The 14,086-nt window shown below is 51.7% G+C and overlaps 8 protein-coding genes across 8 annotated transcripts; 2 read left to right on the forward strand and 6 right to left on the reverse strand.

The window, feature by feature from the left end:
• KL911_002162 (uncharacterized protein) lies at positions 1-834 on the reverse strand (the record flags this gene model as incomplete). Its single annotated transcript, XM_043197201.1, has 2 exons — positions 1-408; positions 469-834. 2 exons carry the CDS (start codon positions 832-834, stop codon positions 1-3), a joined length of 774 nt encoding a protein of 257 aa, XP_043055167.1.
• An 80-nt stretch (positions 835-914) lies between these two features.
• Positions 915-2,366, reverse strand: KL911_002163 (uncharacterized protein; the record flags this gene model as incomplete). The annotated part of the gene is made up of 1 exon (XM_043197202.1): positions 915-2,366. The coding sequence occupies one exon, from the start codon at positions 2,364-2,366 to the stop codon at positions 915-917; it is 1,452 nt and encodes a 483-aa protein (XP_043055168.1).
• A 386-nt stretch (positions 2,367-2,752) lies between these two features.
• On the reverse strand, positions 2,753-7,288 carry KL911_002164 (uncharacterized protein; the record flags this gene model as incomplete). Its single annotated transcript, XM_043197203.1, has 1 exon — positions 2,753-7,288. One exon carries the CDS (start codon positions 7,286-7,288, stop codon positions 2,753-2,755), a length of 4,536 nt encoding a protein of 1,511 aa, XP_043055169.1.
• Positions 7,289-7,354: 66 nt separating this feature from the next.
• Positions 7,355-8,362, reverse strand: KL911_002165 (uncharacterized protein; the record flags this gene model as incomplete). The annotated part of the gene is made up of 1 exon (XM_043197204.1): positions 7,355-8,362. The coding sequence occupies one exon, from the start codon at positions 8,360-8,362 to the stop codon at positions 7,355-7,357; it is 1,008 nt and encodes a 335-aa protein (XP_043055170.1).
• Positions 8,363-8,566: 204 nt separating this feature from the next.
• On the forward strand, positions 8,567-10,679 carry KL911_002166 (uncharacterized protein; the record flags this gene model as incomplete). Its single annotated transcript, XM_043197205.1, has 2 exons — positions 8,567-8,888; positions 9,283-10,679. The coding sequence occupies 2 exons, from the start codon at positions 8,567-8,569 to the stop codon at positions 10,677-10,679; spliced, it is 1,719 nt and encodes a 572-aa protein (XP_043055171.1).
• A 74-nt stretch (positions 10,680-10,753) lies between these two features.
• KL911_002167 (uncharacterized protein) lies at positions 10,754-11,767 on the forward strand (the record flags this gene model as incomplete). Its single annotated transcript, XM_043197206.1, has 1 exon — positions 10,754-11,767. The coding sequence occupies one exon, from the start codon at positions 10,754-10,756 to the stop codon at positions 11,765-11,767; it is 1,014 nt and encodes a 337-aa protein (XP_043055172.1).
• A 13-nt stretch (positions 11,768-11,780) lies between these two features.
• On the reverse strand, positions 11,781-12,746 carry KL911_002168 (uncharacterized protein; the record flags this gene model as incomplete). Its single annotated transcript, XM_043197207.1, has 1 exon — positions 11,781-12,746. The coding sequence occupies one exon, from the start codon at positions 12,744-12,746 to the stop codon at positions 11,781-11,783; it is 966 nt and encodes a 321-aa protein (XP_043055173.1).
• Positions 12,747-12,935: 189 nt separating this feature from the next.
• Positions 12,936-13,859, reverse strand: KL911_002169 (uncharacterized protein; the record flags this gene model as incomplete). Its single annotated transcript, XM_043197208.1, has 1 exon — positions 12,936-13,859. One exon carries the CDS (start codon positions 13,857-13,859, stop codon positions 12,936-12,938), a length of 924 nt encoding a protein of 307 aa, XP_043055174.1.
• Between the last annotated feature and the right edge of the window lie 227 nt (positions 13,860-14,086).

Consider the following 14,086-nt stretch of genomic DNA (forward strand, 5'->3'; position numbering starts at 1 on the left):
CTATTCTATTATGTCCTTGCTTTCCACCAGCTTGAGCGACGGGATGTACGGGCTGCTGCCGATGCTCATTTTGGTGTCGGTGAGCTCCAAAGTGCGCCTCAGAACCCGCTGGACCACGTCGACGGTGCGTCTGAGCGCCGTTTCGACGTCTTTGGTGCGGTAAAAAACGTCTGTCAGCAGACCCAGAAACAGGTCCCCGGACCCGGAGAAGACTGCAGGAACCTGGTCGACCGGAACCGCAAACGTCGTTTCTCGGTCCAGACACCCTATGCAGTACATCGCGCCGCCCAGGTTGACCGACGTGATCACCACGAACCGCACGTTGTAGAGGTCGTAGAACCGGGTAACGCTAGCGGTGAGCGAGCTCCAGTCCGAGATTTTGGTGTCTGTGAGCGTTTCCATCTCGAACTGGTTGGGCGTTGTCAGCGTGACCAGGCCGGCTGGATCCCGCAGGATGCGTTTATAGACAGGAATGAGGTTTTCGTCGACGTAGAGCTTGTCGTTGTCGCCGAGGATGGGATCGAGCACCACCAGCGGTTTGTAGCTCAGTTTGGCCAGAATGTCTGCGATGCACTCCAAATTCGGCACACTGGCAACATAGCCAACAATGACGGCGTCGTACTGCAGCCCGATCTCGACCAGCCCCTCGAAAATGTCTGCGATCGTGGCCGCGTCGGTCTTGGAGCCCTTGAATGTTTTGAAGCCGGGATGGTTCGACAAGTTCGTGGTGTTGACGCAGTCGACGTTCCATCCACGCAGGTTCAACGGGAACTGGATCGCTCTGTTGCCTACCGTGCCATGGACCACATGGGACGAGAAAGACAGAACGTTCATTAAAGATAAGAAAAATAAAATATATGCACTCAGGACTTTATAAATTAATTATATACACTAGCCGTAACTTTATCCGAAGCTTATTTTTTCAACCCCAAAGACAGACCTTTCTCTCTTCTGGCGTCAGAAAGCGCAGCAATGATGGCTGCACCAACACCAGAACCGTCCTCGGCCTGCTTGATCTGGATCGGGTGGTCCTTCATGTCGATACCGTCCCAGCCAAACACGTCGCTCAGGCCCTGTGCTGCTCTCTCTGGGAAGAATGGATACTTGAGGAAGACAGATCCGTCAGCGGCAATGTGGCACTTCTTGTGGTTCATCTTCTTGCAGACGGCAGAGATACCGCAGATCGACAGTCTGGCTGCCCTAGTTCCAATAAATTGCGACAGCTTTCTCACATACAGTCTCTCCTCAAAAGTGGTGTCGATGAAGAGCTTGTTGGAGAACTCGTTCGAGACAACGCTCAACGAAGGGGTGTCGTCGGCCTCGGCGATCGACAGGAAAGAGGTGTCGAGGAAGTATGGGGTTTCCAGATACTTGATCTGCTCGGAAGACTTAGTATAACTCTTGAAGATGAGTCCCTTTTTGTAAGTTTCCAACATGATCATTCTGAGAAGCTCTCCCAGGTAGTAGCCGGAGGTCATTTTCTCGAACGCCTGCTGGCCAGGTCTAGGAGACTCCTCGTCGATTTTAATGTCGAACTTGGTTCTAGGAAGAACCTTGTGCTTGTTATCGAAGGAACCGTATTCGCAGTTGATCAGCATCGGAGACTCTGGGTCGACATCGTCGTACAGTTTTCCTTTGAGCTTAGGGATGTTCTTGATGCGGTCGTAGTATGCACCGTTGACACCGGTACCAAAAATACAGCCCATCTCGGTGAGCTCATCTGTGTACCTAGAGGCAACAAGGGTCCCGCTGGTGTCGTTGATCAGGGCGGTGATTTTGATAGGCAGGCCCTTCTTTTCAACCTGTTCCATCAGAAGAGGCACCACGTCGTAACCCTCAACGTTAGGAATATCAAACCCTTTGGTCCATCTCTGGAGAACACCCTCGACGATGCTGTTCTGTGTGGCCGGGTACGAAAAAGTGAATCCGAGAGGGAAAACAGTGCCTTCCGGAACTCCGTCGGGGTGTTTTTCCCGGAGGAAATCCTCCAGACACTGGGCAATGAACTCAAACAGCTCGTCTCTGTTTCTGGTGGTTCTCATGTGGCTAGGGATGTGGTACTTTGTCTGCTCGGTGGTGAACTTGTGGTCTCCAAGCAAGTGAACAAGGACCACACGAAGGTTAGTTCCACCCAAGTCGATGGCCAGGTAGTCACCGGTTTCAGAACCGGTCGGATACTCCAAGACCCAAGTAGGGTTCATGGGGATACCGGTAGGATCTGTGCCGTCCGCGTTACCTCTCTCGAGTTCCTCGATAAAGTACTCAATGACCTTGTGAAGAGTCTCAGTTGGCACCCAAAACAGCTTCTGGTAGGTCTCGATCTCTTTGGCCAGATCTGCTGGCAGCGGTTTGTCGTCGACACTCATTAAAAATTAAAAACAATAAAGTGGTTTTATTTTCTGAACCCAAGATAAACAAACCTCTTTATATTCTACTCAGGTGGCCCGGAAAAATTCTTTAGGACAACGCACCACCCCTCGGCACACATTTCTCCAGCGGCCTCCACCTGACTCCACTTGCATCCACTATGAGCATATACTGGGGTATTACCGGGGTCATACTAATGCATTATACAACAATAGAAAAATCTCCAGATTTATTAAGATGTGCACCAGCCTCTGCTGAAAAAGAAAATCGACATTTTCTAGCAAACAATAGCGACTGGCTTTTCTCGTAAAAACCGAACACGTTTTTCCGTGGTCATGCAGGTGCGCCAAAAACAGACGGAAAAAGTCACCCATCTGATGTCATCTCACTCTCTCTTCACATACCCGCCGTCCACGCAGAGCCTGTAGAAGTACGAGTCGGGTTTTTGCAGCAACGTTTGCGGGTTGTCGAACTCCCGCACCTCTCCGCTATCCAGCACCAGCACCCGGTCGTTGTCCATGACCGAGTCCAGCCGATGCGCAATCGTCAGGATCGTGAGTGTCTTGAATTCCGACCGGATCGTTTGCTGAATAATTTTATCGGTTTGCGCGTCCACGCTCGAAGTGGCTTCGTCCAAAACGAGAATTTTGGCGCGGCTCGTTCTCTCGTCACGAGACTCCTGCGAACGCAATAACACGCGGGCCAGGCACATCAGCTGCCGCTGCCCCACGCTCAGGTTCATCCCGCTTTCGCTCAGCACGCAGTCGAGCCCCGACGCCACCTGCTGCTCTCTCGCCATCTTGGTCACGTGATCGGATAATCCGGATAGCTCGAGACTTCTCCACAGATGGGCGTCCGTGTGCTGCCCCAGCGGATCCAGGTTGTAGCGGACTGTGCCGTTGATGCACTGGGCGTCCTGCGGGATTATCGCAAGGTTGCTGCGCACGTCGTGCAGACTCAGCGTGCTGGTGTTGACGCCGTCCACCTCGATGTGGCCCTCGATCGGCTCGATGATCCGGAACAGCGACAGCATCAGCGACGATTTTCCCGACCCCGTGCGGCCCACGATTCCGATCTTCTCGCCTGCGCGGATCTTCAAATTGATATTTTTCAGCACCGGGTCCAGGTTGTCTCTGTAGCGGGTGGAGTAGTTTTTGAACTCGATGGCTCCCTCCGACGGCCAGTTTGGCGGCGGCCTTGCGGGATTTTCCAGTTTCTCTTCTGGCTCCAGTCTGCAGTACTCAAACACCCGCTCGCAGCAGACAATGTCCGACTCGATTTCCACCGACCGCTTAACAATAAAATTCAGCGAACTGGTGACTCGGAGCGCGTAGCTCATCACCAGACCGACCAGACCTGCGCTGAGCGGATGGCTGCTCTGCAGAGTCAGCAGGGCGAGCGTGGACGTGGAGAAGATCACCACAGAGCCGATGAACTGCAGTCTCGTCGACAGCCATCTGTTAACAGACTTCATGCAGTACGCAGACACCTGGTTCAGGTCGATGTTGGAGCAGTGTTGATGCACGAATTTTGACTCCTGGTCGTACGCCCGGATGGTCTCTGCGCCGGAGAGCGACTCCTGGATGTGAGCAAAAATCGGGCTCTTGGTGATGGAGACTATGCGTTTCAGATCGCGCGAAACAATGATGTAGAATTTCTGGTAGTACAGGTACACCACCGAGAGCGCACCAATGATGAGCAGGAACGGCGGCATTGTGGATCCAATGATCACGAGCGTGAATATCGTCTTGACGACAGAATTGAACACCGCAGCAAACACCCGTGGCAGCGCAGAGTCGATCTTCGACATGTCCTGGCTGAAGCGGTTGATGACTCTTCCCAGCGGCGTGGTTTCGAAGAACGACATCGGCGACGCCAGCACAGCGGTCGCCATGTCGTTGTGCAGTTTCTTCGACGCCCGGATCGAGCACCAGCTCCACATGGTCATGGCTCTGAAAAGCGTGAACAGACCAGAGCCAATTCCAAAAAGAGCGTACACGCCAACGTACATGCCGACGTGGTCGTTGGAGCCGGTCCTGCCATTCTGCTCTCCCCAGTGCTTCAGCCAGTAGTTGCCGCAGACACTCAGCCCAACGGTGATCACAATCAGACCACACACACTGAAAATTCCCGCGTAGCTGCACGCACGAGCATAGTTGCTGTATACGGACAGGCTCACGTGACCCTTCTCCTTCTTCTCTTCTTTCTGGGCCGTTCTGCGCTCGACTTTGGCTAACGGCTGCTTGCGGTCCAAAGACAACACGCTGGCCGCTCCGACAGATTTACGGGACGCCACCTTGACCAGGTCTGCGGGCTCGACCCCGGCGTACTCGAACCCGCCTTCCTCGATATCCCTTTCGATTTCTGCAACCGTCGACGCAGACGAGCTCCGTACGTAAGTGGAGTCCTCCTCTTCCGCGTTCTGGCCGAAGTCGGACACCAGCGTAAAGAGCTGGCCCTTGGCAGCCATCACCTCGTCGAAAGACCCGGACTCGGAGATCTCGTTGTTGGAAATCAGATATATTTTTTCTGCGCGACTCAGGACCTTAATGTTGTTGGTAGCCAGAATTTTGGCCTTCGTCGAGAGAATTCCATCTGGGCCCAAAACGTCGCGGATCAACTTCTGGCCAACGTGGACGTCGACGGCGCTCAGAATGTCGTCCAGCAAATACACGTCGGCCCGCATGTAGACCGCCCTCGCCAAAGCCAGCCGGGCTTTCTGTCCACCAGAGAGACTGATACCCTTCTCGCCAACAAGCGTCTCATCGCCGTCTGGCAGCATCTCGAGGTCAGGTTTCAGCTGGCACGCCTGTATGGTCTTTTCGTAGAAATCAGGTTCAAACTTGTGGCCGAACAGTATATTTTCCTTGACCGAAGTGTTCAAGATCCACGGAACCTGCGAGCAGTAGGCCACCGAGCCGTGGACTTCTATTTTCTGTTTCTTTTTGGGGTCCACAGGCAGCGAGCTAAGCTCTCCCAGAATGCACTGGAGAAACGTCGATTTTCCGGCTCCTACGCGCCCCACGATGCACGTCAGATGGCCCTTTTTCGCGGTGAAACTGACATTTTTCAGCGCAACTTTGCTCTCGTCAATATTCTGCTCCTCGTCGTAGTTGTCCTTGTACTTTTGGGGAATTTTGGACCACAAGAAGTTGCAGTTGTCTATCTCCACCGAAACCGCTCCCACGTTGGTTTGTTTTGGCAGTCTGGTGAACAGCTCGTTGTCTATCTCGTCGGCAAGCAGAAAGTCGGTCAATCGTTTGAGCGACACACCAGACTCAATCATTGCAGTCATGAGCGCCGGAATGGCGAAAATTGGGTCGGACAGAAGATCAAAGAGCGACAACGCCGGGAACACGATTTCTGGCGTGAGCGGCGTTTTGGAGGTGTACGCAAAAATTGCAAACGTGGAGCACGACACGAAGAATGGAACACAGGTCCAGGCAAAATTCACTACTGCCGAAAGAATACCAATTTTGTTCAGGTTGCGCAGCTCTCTCTCGTTTCTAGCCTCCGACAGTCTCTCCAGCATCGGCTTTTCCCAGGCGTACAGTTTGATCGACTTGACGTTCTGCAACAGCTCGGCAACCAGCGAGGTCCGCTGGTCTTTGAGAGTCATCTGCTCGCGGTGGAATTTCCGCAGACTTCGCACGAGAAACGTGTTGATCGGCATCATGATGGCCATGGTGCCGATTCCTGCCCATGTAGCATTGCCAAGCAGCGAGTGGAGCGACAGCAAACAGAGCACAAGCCTAGTCGGGGCACTAAATAGCGTCTGGACGTAGGAAGTCAGCTCTTGCAACCGCGTCACGTCCACCGACATCAGGTTGACGATATCACCGGTAGAGCGCTGAAGTCTGCTTTCTGGCGACAGTCTGATCGATTTGGAGTAGACCAGGTTCATCAGGCCGGCCTTGGTGCCCAGAGAGGCCTCGACGGTCTTTATGAAATACTGGTTGTACATCAGAGCCTCAAACAGCGACAGAAGAAACATCGCAACCGCCAGCGAGAACCCAATGATGATCGGCGGGTCGTCCGTCCTGCCAAAAAAACGAATCAGCTGTTTGAGCAGCTGCGGCTGGATAAGAGAGGTTATGCTGTCCGACATGTCGTAGAACAGCGAGATCATCACAGGGAAGCCGAACGAGCGAATCAATGCCATCAGCAGTGAGGGTTTGCTTTTGGACAGCTCCTTGCGCCATTGCTGCTCAAGCTTCGGAGCTGCGTATGCAGTTGTGACCAGAACTGGCGGCGGTGGCAGATCGCTGTGCTCCAGGCTTTTTTTCCGGTATCCGGTCATGATGAGGTCGTTCATCCACGTGAACGTCATGAGAGAAACAAGGTTCACCTGAGTTGTCTCAATGTTGTGGTCAATGCAGTAATTGACCAGCTCGTACGAAACGGGATATTTCCAGTACTCGGCCACCGTGATAGCCAGACTCAGAGCCACCATCAGGTCCAATAGACTGCCGCTGTTGACGAGCTTGTAAGAGCTGAATGTCTGCTGGAACGCCATCACACCCACAAACAAGGTCTGCAGCGGCCAAAAGAAGAGCAACGAGCCGGGCTGGACGACGAAACGGGCCGTCTCCACGCTATGGAGCGAAAACACTAAGCACAGCGTGATCAGATGCAGCGTGTACACAGTGGACTCGAAACTCGAGAAACTGAATTCATGGAACTCAAGCACGTAGACCACAGCAAAACCAGCAACCAGGCCCAGCTTGATCCGCTGGTATCGGGTCCATGCGCCCTTGCCAGTAGCTCTCCGAATGCCTCCAAACAGAAGCTGGCAGACACAGCAGAGCCCGAAAACCAACGAGAATACACACCACAGAAATGCAACAAAGCACCCGTTCAGCGCGCTCGAGGTTGGACTCGCCAGCGGAGTGCGAAAACACTGGTCCAGCGAACGATCCATAAAATGATTTTCGTAAAAAAAGTGAATCCTTGCACCATATTTTATAAAAGTCTCTAAATGAACGTCCTAAATAAGAAGTGTCACCATGAAAATGGCAATCAGGGTGGAGAAGCTGGACCGCAGATGGCTAGCACCGCTCTGGCAGTCGTCGTCGGTCACCTCGTAGTAGTCGTTGGAATTTTCATCCAGGAAAATGTTGCCCTCCCTGTACTCGAACTCGGCAGCACTGATAGGAACCTCCTTGCCGTCCTCGATGTCCTGGAGAACCTGCTGGATCAACTTCGACCTTCTGCGCGCCTGCCTCTTGTACTCTAAGCTAAGAGTCGAGTTCTCCGCCGTCTGTTGCTGGAACGCGAGCTCCTCTTTGCACTCCTCCTCGTTCTCAACACAGTACTGGTCAAGTTTCTCCAGCTGCTTGAAGGTTTCAACGTCTTTGCCGCCCTTGAAAGCGTTTCTGAACATCTCTGCAGCAGTGTTGTGCTTGAGGTATTCTTCAGTAGCGTCCAAGAACTTGTTCAGACGGCCCAGATTGCCGCTCTCCTTGTTGGAAGCCATGTCGGCGCTCAGCATCTTCATGGCCTCCGTGAAGTGGCCGTCAGAACATGTAGCAAGGAATCCAGCAAACTTTTCCTTGCCCATGGCCAGGTAGAAATCGATCATGTTCTTCACTTGGTCGACGTCCACCTCGTACACCAGCTGTCTGCCATCTTTATCGTAGCTCTGGTCCTCCTCGGCAACGGGCCCTTTGACAGGGACATTCACAGAAAAACTGGCTCCGGAGGCCTCAAGATCGCCGTCTTTGGCGTCCTCCTCTTGGTACTCTTCGGCGACGTACTCCTCGTCGTCTTCGTCGTAGTCCTCGGCTTCTGCGTCGTGGTCCTCGTAGTCTCTTTTCTCATAGTACGGAGCCGGCGCAAGCACCCGCTGGGCGTCAGAAAGGTGGGCTTGCAAAGCGTTGGTTTTGGCCCGATGCTGAACAGAAACAGCGTCTACAGTGGCCATCTGGAGCACCTGTGCTCCCAAAACGTAGAGGGTCCAGAACTTGCTGGAACTGAGCGAGCTGATTCTAACCATCGGTTGTGTGTAGTGACTTTATATGCAAGCATCTCCAGCGGGACGTTCGGGCTATTTATCCTGTTCCTAGCCGCCGGTAAGCCTAGTGCTACCGTCCAGCCGCCAGAAACTGTACCATCCGGGCTGTGCAAATCCAAACTCTCAGTTGACAGTTTTAAATAATACGCAACCTGGCTGTGTTTATTTTCCGCATATCGTCTCGCCATGGCTAGCTCCAACGATCTGCGGCAGCTTATACGGAATTCGTACGAGTGCATGCGGAAGATTATGGAGCTGGACACGCAGTCGACGCTGACCAACTTCAATGTAATGGAGACGCTCAACAACTCGGCGATCCTCCGGTACAGAGAACTGGAGCCTTATCTGGACAGTCTGGAGTCTGAGACGTCCAAAATCCGGACGCTGGACCAGGAACTGGCTAAAAATCAGCCGAGGTTAGAACAGCTAGAAGAGCGCACGAAAAAGCTCGCCATGCTGGTGGAGCAGATGGACGAATGGTCTGCGGAGTTGGAGGTCAAAAGCCGGCGTTACACGCCAAAGTGAGGTGTCCTTCAAATTGCTCAAAACGTCTCCATGTGAAAAACCACATGCAAATTTTCGCCCATGCGCGGGGAGTCTTTGTACCAGGATATATTATCTCATGCCCAGAATTTCCTAATTTATGCTACGATAAGTTTTCATATGCTTCTCCACAGGCTATCGTCAAACCGACGCGTCGTTCAACAAAAAAAAGAAAACTTTTTCGATGCTGTAAATATATTAGCATCTGATTATCAGCTACCCCAGTCTTTTGTACAAGTGCTGTCAGCCGTTAAAAGGTAGTACTGAATCCTCGGGTTCTTACAATCCAAGCTATTTATTCATGTCGGACAATGCTCAGAATTTGCGGGCCAGACCGCTAAAAATTGGCGAGCTGATAGACAAGGGAGACGATTCAGAGGATCCAAATGCTGCAGAGCTTCTGATGGCAGCACAGGCGCTGGGCGAGCTGAAAAGCAGGTCTGAGCCACCCAAATCCACGATCCTCGACAAAGTCACTTCTCATCCCCTCATATCCAGCTCTATCAATTACATGCTGGAAAAGACGATCAACACTTCAAGCAATATTGTTCTCTTGAACGAAGAAAAATCCAAACGTGCTCGAAATGACCAGCAGACAGAGTCTGTTGGACCCGACATGAAGGAGATATCTGAGCAGATCCCGCCCAAGCGGCCGAAGCTGGAGAAGACAAGCTCTGGATCTCAGCTCAACAACCGCTTGCCGCCTCCATCACAACCGCCTCGATTCGCCCGCCTCAATTCGTCTCTACGTCAGCAGGTTACCATATCATCAGCCATATCCACCCAGAGAAGTCTTCAGGATCTCACTGAGCTCAGTGTTTTGAATCTCAATATTGAAAGTCGCCGTAGGCTCACCATGCTGATCAATTTTTTGAAGATCGGAAACACGCAACTCAGCGAACGCATCGAAAATCTCATCAACGTGCTGGCGAATGAACACACCGTGAACCAATCTCGCTCTTCCAGCCCTGACAGTTTTCGCGGTGGTGCATCGACGCTTTCTCTGCCGTCGCTAGCCTCCGTGAGCAGTGCCACGTCTCTGGCTAGTCTTCCAAATTCCGACGAAACGCCAATTTTGAGCCCAGAAGCAGAAATCCCTGTCCAGCAGCTCAAAAACGAAATAGTGGGCACTGTCAAGAAGATAGTGAACGTCGTCTCGAAAGTGTCTGCAAATTCGCTTCCAGAGCCCGCCCGCTCGAACGTCCGTGAAATGCTACTGAAATTACCAACTAATTGGGCTATGTCACTGGAGCAGAACATGTCGGAGCCTGAAGATGAGGACTCAGACGACGAAACAAAGACGATATATGAAGATTCAGTGGAGTACCCGGACCAGACTGCTGAATCGCAGAAACGCAAGTCCAGGTCGTTGGCCCAGCAGCTGCTGGCCAACTTGTTCAAGTACAGAAATAAAAGACAGAAGAACGCTGTGCAGCCGAACACCTGGTTCAAGAAATCCATCCGCGACCAGATCCTGAGCGATCGGAATGGCAAGGTGCTAATCCTGGCTCAGGAGTCGCTTGACATGATCAACAAAATTATCAAGTTCTGCAATGAAAACCTCGATAAGGCAGAAACGTGGAATATCTCGAAGCAGACCCAGCAGGCTGCCCATTTAATGAACAAACTACAAAACATCACGTACGTGACGCCCGTGTCGAGCCGTGAGGCGGTCTCGGACTCCTCGGATACGCAGAAGGATTCCCAGGACGGCGACACTATAGTGGTCCGCGAGGATTCACCATCCAAATTATGATTTTGTACATCTGTACACCACTAACCTCATTTGTAAGAAAAATACCCCAAACAAAAAATGTAAGTTGTAAAGTAATGAAGAGCAACGACTCGGTTGAAAAAGATTTGTTGCGGTTCAAGCTTGCGGTTCTGAATTCGCCCGGATTCACCGCTAAGGACCTGGTGGTTGGCGGGCTAGATGGCGACGCCAGCGTGTTTTCCAACAGGGGCAACAAACTCCTGTACAACTCCGATGGTGTGGACTATACCAATCTGAACTCCTACAGGGACGACCTCAAACTGGTCAAAATAGAGGAAACTGACCCCGAAACCGGCGAGAGACGGCCACGGTATGTAATACGACGCAAAGACCAGACCGTGGAGGAGATAATACAACGCGAACTGGACGACGAATTTGGCATAGTGGACGAGGACGATGAGTACAAGCAGGACTACGACTCAGTACAAGGACTATTCGACTCTGTGGATGTCGCGGAAATACTGGCGCCGATCACACATCCGACGAACATTGTTGAGCGCAAGACACTAGAGAGAATATACAAGAGCAGGCATTTGGAAGATCTCGCCGAGCAGACTATAGAGCTGATAGAGAAGGAGCAAGACAACGTGATTCAGCTGAGCAAGCTGATGAGTGTGTTTCTGGGAGACTGTCCGGAGGATTTACTGGCAGACAATTTGAAGCTCCCGAACTACGACCACAACCTAGACCTGGAGAAGCAGATAGCCCGCAGCGACGAGAATGGAACGAATAGGGACATGGACGCCACACAGGAAGAGGACGATGACGAAGGCCAGAACGGAAACGAGTCGGCACAGGATTCCAGAAAGATAAACGAGCGTATCAAGGATCCTTTCTTCAAGCTTCCGGAATACAAACGTGACCCGAACTTTGGGATCCGCAAGGCGGAGGATGCAGAGGAGTCTCGACAACTGATCCAGATAGCGCTGCAGCGGAACGAGGAATTTATCAGATCGCTAACCACCATTCGCAACGGCTTTATCAGAGCAGACCGCGTGAAAAATAATATATATAAGTGGAGCAAGGAGATGGCCGAGGAAAATTACGACAAGAGCGAAGAAAGTGAATAGTATATAATACACATTAAGTCAGTTCCAGTACTTGTTTGAAACTGCTAGGGGTTGGTAGCTTGCCCCCAAAGAAAGGCACCACTGCCTGTTGCACAATGCCGTCAAAGAGCTCGTGGATCAGTCCTTTGAGACCATCTCCTGTTTGCTTAAAGTCTGGATACGAGTTCACCTCGAGCAACGACACGTTGAGGTTTTCGTCCACCACAAAATCGATACCGAATGTCTCGAAGCAGTTTGACAGAGGCTGGAAATTAATTTTGTCGTTGGAGGCAGCTCGAAATAGCTCTCCAACTATTGAGTTGATAGACTCCCGGATATGATTTTGCGAGGGTCCTGGAAGCACGCTCTTGCCCAGTTCGACCACAACCAGCTTGTCGGTGTCGCCTTGCAAGCACGTGTTGGTAAGATGGCCATCAATAGTGTCAAAATTCCTGTGATACGGCTTGTCGCTAAACAGCATCAGCATCCGCTGGTAAACAAGCACCCGGAGATCACCCACACAGAGCACGTAAGTGCGGATGTGAAACTTTCTGTTTTCGTACTCTGGCAGCAGCAGTGGGCTGGCAATATACTCCTGGACAATGAAATGGCGCAGCTGGGACGTGATCACGGCATTTTCGTCTCCATTTTCCTCAGACTCTTCAAACGAATCAAAGATATTTTGCAGCTGGTCGATCGTCTGAAAGATCCTGATGCCCTGGCCCTTGTCGCTCATGCTCGGTTTCAAAATATACGTTTTGGCGAGCGTTTGCTCGTTCTGCTCCAAATCCTGGCGCAGCTCGTAGCTTTCGTCCAGAGAGTCGTCCAAAAATTCGGCGTAGTCTAGCTCCAGCTGGTACGTTTCAGGAAAAGCCTTTTTCAGTATGGTAGTTGGGTTTTTCGAAGCGTACATTGCAATCGTATTAGCCAAATAGTGCTTCCGAATCAGACCCTTCCTATAAATGTAGGAGTTGGCCATATAGTTCTTGTCACTCATCATTCTCGCATGGTCCAAATCCTCGTACTCTGCAAACACAAACGTCTTTCCCGAAACCCTGCTTTCCAAGTACTTGTCCAGAGCTTGTTTTAGAGGCTCGAAAAGATACGCATCGGCTGGATAGCCAATGAAAACAGAATCGGAGCTACTTTTCAGAGAATTTCTATACGTTAGAAGAGAACTCTGTCCAACTTACTCAATGCTCAGCTCTCCAGAGTTGAGATCGTCGATCTCTTTGAATGCAGCCTTTAGAGCTGTGACCGAAATAAGTCCCTGAGCCACGGCTCTAGTGTCATTCAGAACACTCTCGTCCCCGAGATTCTTGTGCACAGAGTCAAAGTCTGGAGTCCACTTGAACGTTCTTCCGTGGGTAACGCTCTGGTCCACAATATCTGAGGCCGGCTGCTCATGACTCTCGGATTCGGCGGTGTACAAAGACCTCCTCCACTTGTTATCAAGGGTTGGGGCCATCACACACTTGGTTTCGCCGAGCTTCAGGCCCGTTTTGAGCGGAATGTTGACGGTGTACAAATCAACACGGGCGTCCCACACGGAAAGAAGCTTCTCAATGAGCTTGACGGAAATCAGTGACGCTTCGGCCAGAACTTTAGGGTCGTTAAAAAAATTGGCTTCGAAAGCGTAAGACACAGCAACGGCCCTCTTACCGTGCTGCACAGCCTCCATCGCTCCTCCAATGGTTCCGCTGGACAAAGAGTACAGCGCAGAGCAGTTTCTTCCAACGTTCGGCCCGCTGATCACAAGATCGACCGGCTTCTTGGCAATATGGTTGATTCCAATGTCTGCGCACGTGGCAGGGGTTCCGTCCAGAAGACACCACTCTTTCATCTTTGGGTCCTTGGCAAAATCGGCATTAGCGTGGGCAAACGGTCCATGGAAAGAATTGTCCGCAGGCTGGTCAATCGCCGAGTAGATATAGGAGGCAGAGACGTCTTTGCCAGCCAAGTGAGCCTTTCCGATCCAGGACTTCTGGGAGGCGGGCACGCAGATGGTCAGCTCCCAGTTGGTGTACTTCTGAATAGCCTCCACGAGGAACTTGATGTACGGACTTGCGGTCTCGTGTGGAGCACCGTCGTCGTTGGTCAGAAGAACGTGCATTTTTTTCACGATAAATTATTTCAGGAATGAAATTCCGCGCATGGGATCTTTAAGTGCTAGCCGCATTTATATTATAGTGCGCAGGGGCGGACGTCTGTCTACCATTCCAAATGCGATCACTGTTTTGCTTTCTGGGTTTGTGATGACTGTTCCACTCCATGAGTGTGAACCCACGGTTTTCGGATGCAGCTAGACACAAAATCAAGAGATGGATAACTGGTGCTCCA

This window comes from Ogataea haglerorum (assembly GCF_019207285.1).
Source record: "Ogataea haglerorum isolate 81-453-3 chromosome Unknown 81-453-3_NODE_5_length_632335_cov_97.011461, whole genome shotgun sequence".
Classification (NCBI taxonomy): domain Eukaryota; kingdom Fungi; phylum Ascomycota; class Pichiomycetes; order Pichiales; family Pichiaceae; genus Ogataea; species Ogataea haglerorum.